This window comes from Lissotriton helveticus, chromosome 4_1, assembly GCF_964261635.1.
Source record: "Lissotriton helveticus chromosome 4_1, aLisHel1.1, whole genome shotgun sequence".
NCBI classification, from domain to species: domain Eukaryota; kingdom Metazoa; phylum Chordata; class Amphibia; order Caudata; family Salamandridae; genus Lissotriton; species Lissotriton helveticus.
In genome coordinates, this window is record NC_136063.1 from 1,320,488,271 (window position 1) to 1,320,504,298 (window position 16,028).

The 16,028-nt window shown below is 43.1% G+C and overlaps 1 protein-coding gene across 1 annotated transcript in view; it reads right to left on the minus strand.

Annotated features, from left to right (window-relative positions):
* The window catches only part of LOC144829101 (cytidine monophosphate-N-acetylneuraminic acid hydroxylase-like), a 694,590-nt gene that overhangs the window by 153,132 nt on the left and 525,430 nt on the right, over positions 1 to 16,028 (minus strand). The window contains exon 11 of the mRNA XM_078687905.1: positions 11,852 to 12,026. Coding sequence (XP_078544031.1) covers positions 11,852 to 12,026 — 175 coding nt within the window. The remainder of the gene's footprint in view (positions 1 to 11,851; positions 12,027 to 16,028) is intronic.

Below are 16,028 nucleotides of genomic sequence, written 5' to 3' on the forward strand. Positions count from 1 at the left end.
CTTCATATATAAAAATATAATTGCCATTTGGGATTTAATATTTTCAATATTTAGCTGTCCAGTTAAAGGAAATATAATTTACTGATTTTAGAGAAGCGGATTCGTACAATCCGAAAAAGGGAAAGGAGGTGGACAAGCATGATAACTACTGGTAGGAATACATGGTTTTAACTCTACTTGCTTATATTGTATATGTATTGTTTTATTATGTAAGGTTTGGGTATTTATTCTTTCTTTAATTTCACCAAATGTATACATCTTTCCTTTGTTGTTGTTATATACAGCACTGAAGAAACAGCCTTTTAGTAGTGTGAAACGTGTTAGCAGTTACAGAGCACAGCTACACCATTACTTAATTCCTGACAAGTTATACAGCATGGTAACTTGTGAATATAGACCTTGTGTCAACATAAACAAAAGGACTCTTGCTTAGAGTGATACAATTCTATTCATATTGTCTTTTTCCAAATTGTTTTATTCAGAAATGTTCTGATGGTATATTACATGTCCATTTGGCTTGCATTTGGCGGTTTACATTATCAGCAGACACACATATTCGGATTTTTATCACATATGCACGTTACTCTGCGTCTCACTACTGACTTATCTGTGAACATGTCGTTTCCTTTTTGGCCATGAGACGCTTTGTTTCTTAGGTTCTCATGAAGTCTTTTGGGTCATATAGAGCCTCCTTCTCGCTTTTTGAATTTCTTAAGAAGTTGAAGACCTGGCTGTTTGACTAGACTCCTGCCCCCACCCTCGGGGCCAGGCTCCTACACCTGCCAGGCCGCAGGATACCCTCATAGGTGATTGTGCACTTTAAAAATACACATAACATATCATAACATAACATAGTTTGTATTAGTATTGTATCTTTTTGTCCGTTCATGCAACAATATTTTGTACTTTCGTTGAATGTAACCTACCATGTGGGTACATTATCATTCGGCCAGTACATTGTAGAATAGAACATTTATATTATGTGGTTAATAGTGCTATTCTCTGGAAGTGCTGATGGTTGTTGAATGTTTCCATTGTATGATTTGTAAAAAATCAGGGCTTTGTGCAGATATCCCCCTACTTTTTGCCCCCATTTGGACTACTAGATCCGAGTTTTTGACTATGAACTTTTAAAGCCTGCTAGCTAGGCCCCAATGCAATGAAGGCTTCTAACCAGGCCCTAGTGCCGGCGCCAGTGCTTTCTCCCATAAACTGTTATGTGTATATTGGCACCCCTAATCAACCCCCCTTTAAAGTCCCTTGTATATGGTACCAGTGGTACCCGGGACATAGGTGGTGAAGGGGTCCCCAGGGCTTGCAGCACTGTTTGTGCCACCCTGCGTGAGCCAAGTAAACTACGGACAGCAGGCCTGTCATTGCAGACTGCAGGAACAGTATAAACTGATCCATTTCGACTCTGCCCTCACAATGTGTGGCAAAGTCAATGCACTGCTATTAAAACATTTTTCAGTCAACCGAAAGGAAGGCCTCCTAAAGTCCAGGAGGCAGGGTGCATTATATTAGGAGCTTGGACATATAAGTGCAAGCTTAAACATTCATATAGTGGCCTTTACCATTAAAGTACACTATGCGTGATAGACAGTCCATGGGATAACTTTGGCTGGCACCCGGGCAAACCCGAGGTTGGCAGATCCATTATGGTACCACCAAAATATGTCATGTTTGGTGTCAACCAACGTGCCTACTCACCCCTGACATGAATCTTGTGTCAAACGCGATGTGACATGCTACCTTAGGGGTTGCCCTAGCTTCTGACAGGCAGTGTGATCGCTCCCAGGAGTAAGGAACAAACTCCTGGCTAGGAAGGAGGGTACACCTCCTCCTTCTCAAGCAGGCTAGTGTAGGGGCACATAAAGGTAGTGAGCTTCAAAGGCTACAACGCATCTGATATACATCAGGGCAGACTCCCAAAGGAGGAAGCAGCTCCCCCTTTGTCCCAGGCACATTTGCATCTTGGCAGGCTGGAAATTAGGTATGCAGGAGGTGTACACCCCCAGAAGGCATGTCACACCCCATTCTGCCTGGTCTGTATAGCTAAGGAATACTTCTGCCGTTTTTAAAGGAGGTATAAATAGTGGGTTCTGGGTAGAAAAGGTGACCTACACCCACGGTTGTGTTCACCTCAGGGGTGGACTGGCTGCAGGGACTAGCAGCACATTGGCTACTTTCTCCCACACCCCTAACTCCCCTAGGGAAGCTAGGATTTAAGGGACTGTCCTGACACCAGAACCTCAGTTCTAATCCACCTGCATCAAAGAAGGCAAAGAAGAGACCTGTGTCTACGACATCAGGACTTGTACAAACCAAAAGAGAGATGCTCTGCACATGTGGAAACAGTCCTGGAACTGCATGAATGAGACTCGTCCTAGGATCAGAATTGGTACCCCCAGACAGAGGGTCACCTGAGAGAGCCAGAAGCAACATCAGATTACCTTGGACTGGTGGCTCTAGTCCCCTGCAAACTGCAGGTAAATCAACGCTCCTCATCCAAGGAATCACTGGCCATTGGGCCCTCCAAGGGATCTCCCTAAGCAGATGGTCCAGTGCATTGCAGGAAATGTAGTCCTGCCCTCCACAAATTTTCAGGTGTCTACTGTGTTCCCCTGGACCTCAGGATATCAAAGACGCTTGGTGCTGAGCTTTCCACTGCCAAGGCTTGTTGTCTGCCAGTGCAGCGAAAAATGCCTGCACTCAAAGCTGCATCAAGGAACCCCGCACCACCTTCAACTAACCATGGCTGTGGCCCCATTGTCGAGTTTGTGAATCTGTTTCGTCCCAGCACTGTCTAAGCAGTTAAAGCAGCACCCTTGTGGTTCCCATTCAGCACATAAGACAGAGAGGACAACTCTGCACTACGGGCCAGCTAAAATTGAACTGATTGCTGTGGACTGATTAAGGGACCCGCATCACCTTTAACCCCAATGGGTTCCACGCAACTCTACCTGCAAAGAACCTTTTTCACTACCACTTTTTCCCATTGACAGCAATGGAAAAGTCCTGCAGTACTGAATAGCTGAGATTTATGTTTTCTACTAAAATCCTGTAGGAGAACAATCATAACTTTGGTTATTTTTATCTGATCACATTTATTTTGGTGGCTAAATTAAAATATAAATGCAGGACAAAAGTTTAACCGTACCACTTTTCAGTATTCACAAAGGCAAACTTAGGCCAGGGGTCTAACTTTACTAGTAGTAACCTAATCTTTGTGAATACAAAAAAGTAGTAAAGTTAGACTTTTGGTCTAACTTTACTTTTGTGAATCGGGCCCTATGTTACTGTGCAGAGAAAGATCTATGAGGTGGGCGATAAGGACAGCAGGCTATTGTCATGGCAGGGCAAGAGGGAGGAAGCAGAAGGATGGGTTGGGTGAATTCGCATTCAGAACCGGGAGTGAGAGGCAACATCCTCATCACGGAGGAGTTTGTCCACCACTACGCTGGACTGTATACATCCACATTGACCTGCACAGTGGAGGAGATACATGCCTTCCTCTGAGATATCCTACTCCCGCACCTTCCAGACAGCAACAGTGCAGCACTCGATGCACCTCTAACAGTTGAGGAAATGCAGGATGCGACTAGAGCACTGCAGTCTGGCAAGGCCCCTGGCCCCAATGGCCTTCTGATAGAAATTTATATGTGAATCACTAGCATCAGGCCACCTTATCCAGATGAACGAGGCAACATTGAAGGAGGGCTGTATGGCAGAGGAAACTTGCTATTCCATGATTGTAGTCATTCACAAAGTGGGGAAACCAGCATGCCTATATGCGCCTATTGGCCAATCTCGCTCTCCTAAAGGCTGAGGTCAAATCTTGGTCACGGTTCTTGCAAATTACTTAATATGAGTAATAACTGCCCTTGTTCACCCCAATCAGTCTGGTTTTATGCCTGGAAGGAGTACCAGGCTGAACCTCCGCTGTCTATATGGGAGTCTTTCCAGAACGGCCGATGTCTTAACGCCAGTGGTGGTTGTCTCCTTAGACACGTCCAATGTGTTTGTTCACTAGAGTGGCCCTATCTCTTTCAAGTCCTAGAGAAAAAGCGCATTGGACTGTGCTGCCTGCAATGGGTGAAATTACTCTTTTATGATCCCCTGATGTGCATGAAAGTCAATGGTGAGTATTCCCCTACATTCTCAGCACAGAGGGGCACTAGACTGGGCTGCCTGCTATCACCCATGCTATTTGCCCTATCAATCAAGATCTTGTTGTGTTGGGTGAGATGGGTCTGCTAATAGGTGGCCTGCAGTGGGATACAGATTGGATGGAGAAAATCTCACTGGAAGCAGGAGATACCCTATTGTATGTCTCCAGTCTAGAACTATCCATCGAGCGGGGAACGCAAGTTTTTTCTATATTTGGGCAATATAGTGAATTTTTCACATAAAATGGTCAAAATCAGTCATTTATCCTCTCACAGCATGGAGCCCTACCTTGCCAATTTTGGGGACCTACTAATTTCTAAACATGGCTTTCAATACTTGGCACTTCACATCACCCGTTTCCCTGAGAACTTCCTCAGGGATAACTTCTACGGCATACTAGCAAAGTTCAAAAGGGAAGTTGTGTGCTGGTAAACACTGTCACTCACATTGCTGGGAAGGGCCGCTCTCTACAAAATTATTATCTTATCTAAATTCCTATGTGTGCTGCAGAGCACAGTGTATCTCATCCCATATAGTTACCTCCGGAGTGTGGAGCATAAACTGAGACAGCTGCTGTGGAGATCCATCAGCCCAAGGAATGCTTTGACCAAGATATCTGAGGGTGAGATAGCCTTTCCAATCCTTCACCTTACTGTGCCAGCCAGCTAGTAGTAGTTAATGACTGGATAGTCATCGATCTACGTGAAACATCAGTGAGAGGGATAGGGCACTAATTGGGCTGAGTGGACACTTGGCAGCCCTGTATGGGTAGAAAAGCAGAGAACACTGGCCAGCACATATTAGGGTGGTCCTCCAGGCATAGGACAGGGCACTCCGTCAGATGAGATAGTCTGGGACTTTAACTGGCAACACCCCATTGTAGTATTCCAGGAGGCTGCCTGAGATACGAGGCCTCTCCAGTTTCCGGCAATCGTACCTCATTGGGATCAGCTATCTGGGAGATGTCTGGACGAGCATAGCCATGAATGAGTTCTGAATGGCCTGTGAGGCGGAGTTCTTCAGATACTTATGTCACCAACACGTGTGAGCTAAGGTTATCCCACGGGGTGACCAGGTACTTGAGGCGAAGCAATTTTAGGATAGAATTGTGGACAAACCACTGAGGTGCAAGACAGTTTCTCATATAAAGAAAGCTCATGAATAATTTGCCAGATCCCCTAGAGGCATTGAGGGTGCTATGGGACCAAGGTCTCGGTGAACACTCTGATGATGAGTGGACTGAGGCGCTAATCGGACCTAGGGAGGCAGCGATCAAGATGCGATCAAGATGAGGTCAAATATTTTACATAGTCTATACTATACCAGAGTGCTGCTGGCCATGATTGGTAGGGATGAAAGTGATATGTGGCTTACGATCTGTGGCAAGAAGGGAACATTTATACATATACTGTTGGAGTGTCCCACTATACAGCCATACTGGAGGAGGGTGGTGTGGACCCTGGCAACGGACACAAGCTTAAATCTGCTGTTTGAAGGAAGACTTTATGTCCTGGGCATCTGGGGGGATATTGAGGGTACCAAATTCCAATGTCTGCTCTGTGGCCTGGGCCTAATTGTAGCATGATACAATGTGGCACAATTATTGGGCGCCTTAACACTACTGCACATGGAAAGATGGTGCTCAGACCTCGAGGGCACCTTCCCTGGCGTCGCCTTCCTCACCGAAACAAACGCTGCCTCAGGACCAGACACCCCCATACCCGAAGGATACAAAATCACCCGGAATGACCGCCCCAACCGCCCCGTGGGAGGCATCGTCATCACCCACAACGAGGCACCCTCATCTACAGACCCCTCGGACCCCTCAGAATCCATCACCGATATCATGCCATGATCTCCACCGACTACACCTTGCTGGGAGACCTCAACTTCCACTGTGACAACCGCCAAGACCCCAACTCCACCTCTCTCCTAGACAACCTTCACATCATCGGACTCAGACAGATCGTACCGGAACCAACACACTCAGCAGGACACATCCTCTACCCCATTTTAACAGCAGGGAACTCCATCACCTTCAGCCACACCTCTGAACTCCCATGGATGGACCACCGCTGCATACATCACCTTCAAAACTAACAACTCCGCAGATGTCCACACAAGCTCCAGCGCAGGAATTGGAACAAGATTTCCGATGACCAGCTCACCACTGCCCTCAGCTGCCCACTGCCACGAACCATGACACTACCACCGCCTCCCATACCCTACACAACTGGATCACTGACAGTGCCAACACCATCGCCCCCTCAAGAAAACCACCAACCCTCACGCCAAGAAAGCCAGCTGGTTCTCCACCGAATCCAGATGCACCTGCAGACGCCTCGAAAAGCTATGGAGGAAATCCAAAACCCCAGCAGACCTCGACAACTACAAAACAGCCACCACCCCCCACCAACGACGCATCAGGCACTTAAGGAAGAAAGCACTCCAAGACAGAATCTACACCCATGCACACAATAGTAAGGAACTCTTCCGCATCATCAAAGAATTCACCAAACCCAACAGCGAGACTACCAAAAGAAGAGAGACCCACTGAATCCCTTTCAAGGGCATGGGGCTCATTCACTTCACTTACTAACTAATATCAAAGGCATTTTTTTTGCTCACCACTTTCCAAGTCCACCAGCCGCCACTGCAAAGAGAACTAAACAAATGAGTTTTCATAGCAGCTAGGCAAATAAACCACCTAATGTGAGCTACAAAGACTTGCGATATACCCAATTAACTTTTCTGAAATAGGGACATTTATATTTATTTTATTTTCACCAGGGGTGATTGTTCTTTTCTGGATTTTTACAGCACTGTCTAAATTGACGTTTTACTGTATTGTTTAGTTTGTCATAAATTAATAAATGTTATTAACGTATTATTTATGTTAGGTTGTAGAAGTGAAAATCTGATATGCTGTTTACAATTTTTTTTCAGCCAGAATTTTCAAATGCATAATTATTTGCCCTGTAAAGGGTTTCCAACACGAAATGTGTAGGGGCACAACGTATGCACGAGATAAGCAAATTTGTTAAAAATACAGTCAATTTGCAAAAAAACAAGTTTTTAAAGGAATCCTTAGCGGAACAGAGCGTTCACCACTTTTTCACAGGTTTACACCACTGCAGGACCACAGCTTGAATGGTAAGGTTGCATGCAGGGCCGGACTGGCCATAGCGGGCACCGGGCAATCCCCCGGTGCGCCGCACGGGTGGGGGCCGGTTTTGGGCCCCTGGGGGCTGTTTTTGTTACAGGGCCGTTTTTGCAGCATAGCTGCAAAATCGGCCCTGCAACAAAAACGGCCGAAAAACGGCCCTGGCAAAGAGCTCGGCGGCACCTCCAACCCGCCCCCCCCCCCCCCCCCCGAGTGGGGAGGGGGGCCGGCTGAGCACTTTGCCAGGCCAGGGCCGGTTGTGGTTCACAGTCCGGCCCTGGTTGCATGTAAAGCATGTGAAGCTAATTTGATTGTGGATTATACCACTCCATTTATGGGTTGTCATATCCCATCTTTTAGGTGGTAGTCAAGTGCAAATACCCCATGTGCCTTTTGGATTTTTTCTAATCCTGGCACAGAGGTAAATTCCTTGAGTTGAGGGGTGAAAGCGGTAAGGATGGAAAGCTTATTGTTGTTCTCAATTTCTCATGTATTACTGAAAAAAATATGCTCTCCTTTCTACTACTATTCTCCTGATTAATGTTCTTTTAGTGCAGGTGTCATATTTATTGCGTCCATTTCTCGGAATTGTGTATCTTCATCTGCACAAATGCCAACTTGTCTTTCCTAATGTCTAGTAGTCGTTCCTGATGATCTGGACTGCGTTCTGGTGTTTTTGTGCTTAAAGACACTGCTCCTCTTCCATAGGCAGTTTGATATCAGTAAGCTATTTCATTAGAGAGTCAAGAGTGACTTCCGGAATCTTTTGCAGATTGGGTTTTCACAGGATAGTCATCGAGGTTTTCCAAGGAGAGCTTCAGTAAAGAACATCTGTCTAGGAACACCTCTGTGTTGACATCTGCTATTCAGAAGGACCCTACACATGCTACTGTTAAGAGATAATCTTAAATATGTGCATTAATGGAAATTGTGCCTAGTAGTGCCTCTTAGTTCCAAACCAGTGAGGGGTGGTGTCAAAGGTCAGGACACTATTCATGTCATAGCAGAAATCAAGGAAGTATTGGTAGACAGCTGTCTAATGAGAGGTTTTGTACACAGAAACTTATTCTGCTCCGATGTTACACATTCCACAGGCACTGGTCAGGACACGAATCACGATGTTCATTTTAGGCAATTTAAGTAAACTTAAGGAAGTGTAGCACAGTCACTGGCTGTTCCCCCAATGTTTTCTCAAACACGCAAACTGTTTTAAAGAATTGCGTTTCCTATAATGAGTATTGGGTTGGTTTGAAATGCAAATACAAGGATGGAAGTCAGTGGTCCCTTTTCGGCCACCATCCCAATGTTAAACGCCAATCACAGGTGGTTGCAAATAGCAACATGCCCAATTAATATTCATTATGGAAGTCATTCAGCAACGCCCTGCAAACAGACACTTTATAAAATAACAGGCAAGTTTAAAATAAATCAGCGCATAATATGCACCCACTGTAGGAGATTAGTCTACTGGCAGGGTTGCCAAAGCCGGACAGGTCAAAGGATAGTGACCAGAGGAAGCACGAACCACTTGTCCTCCACATTAGGGGTTGGGCACAAGGCTAACAACCTTGTCCCATTAAACACATTTGATACGGAAACAGCAGCAAGAACCACTAAATCATCTAGGCACCAGGGACTTCCAGAGTCTCTGCATGAGACATTCATGATCGACTGACTGTAGTCAAAGCCACAAGGAAACTACTGACAGGATGACAGAAGTTCTGAGAGCCAAGTGCAAGACTAGAATCAGATTCTGAAATATACAAACTCTTCTGAAACTCAGTTGGGGCACGCCCTCCCAAAACAAACAGAAGTGGAGGTTCTTCGTTGCTACCGTACGTGCCACTCTGCATAACAGGCAAAAAATATCTGATGTTACCTTCTGCTTGGCCCAACCTCATATATTTACACCTGTGCCCACCATGTAGAACTTACCTTCTGTTTGTCTATTCATAATGCACATTTTTGTTTCTAATACTTATTTTACCTTTCCTTTAATCCATAGTTTGTCCTATCATTTGCATGGTAATGCACCTATATTCAAACCTTTATCTGCTAAAAGCACAAATGTCCATCTAAATTAACAATAGAATTAGGTAGTTCTTTTTCCTTATCATCATATGTGTCCATGTCAGTCACCTTTACCAAGCGTTTCATTTCGTTGTAAATCTAATCTTATTTCTAAAGTCGACTATTCTAAAGGGAGCATTTAGCTTCCCACACTCTTGAAAAAACCAAATTTAAAACAGATGTTATCCAGAGCAGGATAGTAATTTGAACATACTAGTCTAGTACTTGAACCATGAGGGTAACAGGACCTGCACCTGTTATCGTTTGCTATTCCAGCCTGGTGATGCAAGGGGTGGGTAGAATGTTTAATTCCGCCTGCCAAATTGGCGGGATTTGGTGACTCTGCGTTACACTTCTAACACAGAGGGGCATATTATCAAGGACGGGCGATACATTACCGCCGCTTTTATCGGCAGGAAACTGCCGATAAAGTGGCGATAATGGGCTTGATAATATGCTCTATGAATTCCTATTGAAGCCCATGTTAGATCTGAGAGTGGTTGCTACGGTATGTACTGTGAATTTGTGTAGACCAAGATGATAAAGCGTATCCTTCTTTCAGACAGAGGTTACATCTTCCATCTATGCCAGTGCCTGTTACAGAGGACAGCTGTTCATGTACAGGAATTACAGCAGTGATACAATAAATGTGTTTCAGCAGCACACATTTATCTACAGTAGTTCAGATTCAAGCACTTTCAGAGACCTAAAAGTCAACATATTTACTTTACAATTTCAAACCTACATATATGTACAATATATCAAATATTTAAAAATTCAGACCAGACAACATATCAGTAATATAAAAAAGGTTTCACATGCATTAAGTAAAAACAGATATAAAGTATAACAACGTGCTTTAGTGAGCATAGGCAAACAAACGTCAATAGGCTCATCCTCAAAAATGACTTAATATTAAAAAACTCTAAAGTGCTTCTGGTTTTAAGAAGCTGATCTTGCATGCAATTAAATATATTTGGGACTAAAAATAATCTATATTAGATCAATTACGGATACGTTCAGGTTCTTCTAGCTCCAAATAATATAATATAATCTCATAGTTAATGGCTTTCTTAAAGTCCACTATAAGGTATATTTGAACAAGCACTAATGTTATTACCGTAGCAAAAACACCCTCCTCCGTTATTGCTCCTTGCAACCGGATTGTTCTAGCAATGATCCTATATCAGGCCTAGCTAGTTGGAATAAATAATATAAATGCTTGGGTCAGATTAACTTAATGGGAGCTAGAGAGGAGCTTGAACAGAATAGGTCAGGTACACACAAAGTATTTTTCAATTGAAAATACAACATAGGATGTGGTATCTGACCTACAAATTCTCTAAGCGACCCGATGTTGACGAGTTCCCAGGGTGCGACATAGGGGAGCAATCCAACGTTTGCACTGCCTGGAATAATTCGGGCAGAATAATAAGAAATGTTCTTCAATTTATTCTGCTTCACTAACAGCTGGGCAAAATGTGTTAACTTCTGATAGCCCTTCCCACATAGCAGTAAAATCTTCAAGCGGTAGGACATCTACCCTAAATCTTATATAAAGGGCTTGCGTGAAGGGTGGGTCGATATCATCCATTTAAGACTCCAACAAAGAAATTAGTTTTATCTCTAAAAATCTATCTGTTAATGAGCCTCTATTTATTGAGTGAATCAGTTTCCTCTCCTCATTACCCCAAAAGAAAAGTTTCACAATTCTAATAGAAGAAAAATCTAAGACATACCCTATAGGATTCCAGCTCAGTGGTCGACCAGATTGTCAACCAGTACAACATTGGTTTAAGTCATATTTTGGAGATAATAGATTGCATACCCAAGTCCTGTGGGGTGCTTCGGAGTAGTTTAAGTACCACCCTCAAAAACTTGTTTTCTACAGCCCCTAGAGCAACAATACACTTCAGATAAACAAATACTGAATCCTATGTGGGAATATTTTACTGGTTTTATTTCTCAGAAACATTTATATACACATTTCAGTGTAATGAAAAAAGCATTCTTACAAATACCTTCCTGTAAAAGTATTTGGTGATAATTTTTCACACTTGAACCTTGGTGCACTGGAAGAAAGTAGCACAACGTATTTATGTTTAAGATTTACGATTACAGTAGATTTTATCCTAACATAATGTAAAGGACTATTTATGAAATGTATGGGCGTCTCAGCGTCATCACGCTAAGTAGCTCTACATGTGCATTTAGACTTCTGGCTGCTCAAAAACAACTTAGTTTGAAAAAAGCCAAGTTTCAGGTGTTTTCCTAAAATTAGAATAGTCATTTTGAACGTGGAGAGACAAAAAGGATTAAAAAATAAAACTTCATCCTCACCATAAACATGACATCAAAGGTGACTGGCTAGAAGAGATATGTCTAAATACATGTACATACATCTTTATGAAACTACAATTAGCAGAATAGTATTGTGAGACAACATACCCTGATCACAAGGTTGTAATCGGTAAATCCAGCCCAGGTGAAGTACACTTCCTTCCATAAAGGGTTCTGAAATATCATATCATCAAGCGAGGCATTGATGGCATTGGTGTACGTGTCAAAATCCCATGAGTCCTTGAAAATCTTGGTTCCCTTCGGGGGCTCGGTAATACTCTTACTGAAATATATGTGTAAGAAAGAAAATTACATGAAAATCTAATTTATCAAATGGAACAACAAAGAAATAAAGGAATTTTCCCAATCAAACAAACTCAGAGCTTCATAACCAGTGGCAAAGTGACAGGAGCACACCTACCTATACCACAACTGACAAGAGTGCAACCCAAGCCTTTTTCACAACATGTTTGCCAGGACTGGAGTTTTGAATTGATAATAAACCTGTCCTATATTATGAATGGGATGAAATACTGATTACTTTACAAAGTCAATCACATACGTAACATGACATATGTTGGCCTGGGCTTGTCCATCTCAGAGGCTAGATATTTAGGGTCAGATGTACAAAGCATTTTTTTAGTCCCAAAAGGTGCCTGGAAAAATGCTTTTTCAGATGTACAAAATGCAAAATGCGATTCGGTTTGCATTTGTGATTCGGTATTTGGTAGGAGTGTGTTTAGGGTGGCCTTTCCAAATACCAAATTGGTATGGACCGAATTCCGGTCGCAAAAAAGTAATGCATTACCACCAGTTTGAAATTGACTGTAATTCATTCACAAAGGGAACGGGCCTTTCTTCTTTGAGAATGTAAAATATCTAATTTTTTTAAGAGCAGGCAGTGGTCCCATGACCACTGTCTACTTTAAAAAAGTGAAACTTTAATGTTTCATTTTCTTCTTTTTATATGCTTTCCATTTTCATTAAAGGAAAACAGGCTGCATTTTTTCTTTAAAGAATGCTTTATTGAAAAGCAATCACAGACATGGTGGTTTGCTGACTTCAGCAGGCCACCATCCCTGTGATGGCTGTGATTCATCATGGGTCACAAACTGTGACCTACCTCATTAATATTCTAACGGTAGGTCGATTTGCGCCCCCTAAATGAAACTCAATGAGTTTATAAATTAAGCATACCGATTTCCTAATGACGATTCGGGGAGAATCACAATTAGGAAATTGGCATTGCTAATATTTTTACATCTGGCTGTTGGATCTTATTTAGAGTTTTGACGGCTGGGATATTCTGTCAAAATGGGATGGAAATCTTGTCTGTATTGACACAAGTGCTATCATCGATAACACACTTGTAATACAGCAGACGAGACATCCTCGGTTTTTTGGGAAGGTGTATCCCATCTGCCAAACTCTAAATACGGCTCATAGTCAATTAAAAAATTATAGACAATATATTTAATGTGCACTTCACACAAATAAGAGGATTGTGAGAGGTAACCATAATGTTATCCTCATATTAGTCCATTACAATAGTGGAAAATCAGGGTGATATACTCAATATAGTTACAACACAGCCTGAACAACAGCCTAGCTCAAAGGATAAGGGCCGAATTTAAGCTTAATTGACACAGCTTTGGTACAGTTCTCTCCCGAACACCCGCAGGAGTTGTGCTACTTACTTTAAAGATGTCTACAATGTCTGTAGGCATTTTCCTCTGAAGTAGCTTCCCATAGCCACTTTAGGAGAAAATGGTCCAAAATAGGACATCTACCATGCCATGTTTGAATGACTAACCTGACATACTGTATGTAATTCATTGAGATAGACACCCTAATGGAGGGTTCGTTTTATAGAACACAACCAATTTCGCCATATTCCTGGAGCTTTCTTTCAGCACATGGGGGAGATTAGGGAAATGTTTTTTCAAATTTTTGGTTGGCTTGTAGACTAACTTCATCCCAAATCTTTGTCTGGGTTTGTGGCTGATGTGGAACCATTCACCAGCCTCGTTTTTGTGACTCATAACAGCACAAAGCCTAGCCTGGTAGCTTAGATAGTTAGATCCCAAGCTTTGGATGCTTACCCCAGCCTGCCAAGTAGAGCTATGGGCATGATATTTCCTCAAGACTTGAGAATATTGAATTTGCATGATGCCCTTCCCTCATGCCACTGAAATTGGGTTTCAGGTCTCTGAGAATGACAGTAACCCTAGTCCTTATGATGACACAGATTCATTTGTGCAAAGAACCCACACGTCCACCTACAAATGGCATTGATCTTTGAAAAAAGGATTTAGTTTAGGAAGGGATCATTTAATTTTTGAAAACGAATTGCCAAATCAATGTCCACAGTGGAATAAAGTATATTGAGAGATGGTGTGATTCTTGACCTGATGTGAAATGCCAATCAGTTAAGGTTCCATTGCATTCCTGTCGCCCATATGCTTTTCGGATAACATTAGGCTGGACACTGCACCAAATGTCACAAATGATTTTTTAGATGCTATTGCTCATAAACACCACAAATTTCTTCCTAGAAGCATCATCTGATAAGTTTCCCGTGTGACACCATCAATGAACTATTACATCGGCACAGCTCTTAACGCACTTATGAAGAAGTGGGCTAGATAAATGGCACTAGAGGCCATCGAGGGACAGCCTCCATTTCTGCATTCTAATTTACAGTGCAATTATGACAACCCTACTCGAGTGGGCAGGAGCTGCAGTGGCAGAAAATATGTCATGATGTAAAAATGACATCAGGGTGACATGTAGGTGCCTCTGGAGCTGGTTTCTCCTTCCTGTGATGTCCCTTTCTCCTGTTCTCACATGGGAAGCTCTCCCATATAGATTGGTTCCATTTTGTGAATGGACGAATACTTCTCTTAGCTGATAGTGCAATTCCAATGCTTTGGTTTGAGAAACGGTGCGTCAAAAAGGAGGGGCCCCTTACCGCCCCATTTGCCCAGAAAATCGCAAGGATTCAAACCAAATACATTACAAATCACACTTCCGATCGCTAGTGGCAAGTTACTTTTGTACACTTCAGTGTCGTTTTTAGTGATTACAAAGTTTGCCAATTGGCACAACATAATATGTATACACCTGGCCCCAAAATCTTTACTGCGCAAAATAATTTTCTTAAAGTTCACATTTTACAGATTGATACCTACTGCACATATACCCATTGGTGTAGCTAATAATTGTGCAGGTGTATTTTCACCCAAAAGTCCCAAATTATAGGTGGATTTTACAGAACATCCTGGGGACATATAGCTAATTTACCTTGCTGGCACCATGGATCATAGCACCATTGCTATGCCACTGCCCCCCTCACCTGAGCCTGTCAGTGCTTGACCAAGGCTGCAAGGCCTGGATCAAGAAGTCTCTCACAGGTGTGCAGGCATCTTAGGTTACCAATGGATTCAAATTGTAACTATATATTACTGTCAAGCCAGGTCATGGGGCCCATTTACCTTGCTTGCACCAGGGCCCATGGCACATTTACTACACCACAGGCCTCCCTCCATTAGGCCCTGCAGTCATGGTCTAGCATTGTGAAGCCTAGGGGAGTCGACCCCACCACTAAACTTCACAACCATGGTTCACCACTGTGAGGTCCAGGGTGGCAGGCCCCTCCACTGGGCCTGACAGTGGTGGAAATTAGCCAAGAGGCCCAGAAGAAGGAGCTTTGTCAAAGAAATAGCTATCGATGTTGCAGCAGGAGCAGTGGTACCGGGCCCAATGTTGTCAGAGGCTTAATGCCCCCACATTTTGAATGTTCAGTCAATGGATAAGTGATCTATTCACCTCATTTGAACCACGACTCAGGGCATCATTATTACGTCACTGCCCCACTCCCTAGGGCCTCACAGTCATTGTTTAGGGGAAGGACCTCCTTCTTAAGGGGTATAACTTTCAATAGTGCAGTGGGTGCAATGCCAACAGGGCCCAGCAATTTAAGGATCCAATGCACCAAACCTATGGCTTTATTTTACTGACCTCATTTACCTCGCTTGCGCCAGCGCCCTTTGAACCACTGCTATGCCACTGCATTTATGGTGGCTGAATTTTCCTCACGTGGTGCATCTTTCTAAATCTAAAGCACTGAAAACTCAAACAGTCACAATTTCTTCTTGTTAAACCTTTTTTTTCCAGTTTTTCAATGTCACAACGTTACAAATAAATCAAACGGTTCAAGTCATCAGCTACATGTGCTCTACAGTACATATAAAGTTCCAGCTGCACAACGAGAGCCAAGGTAAGT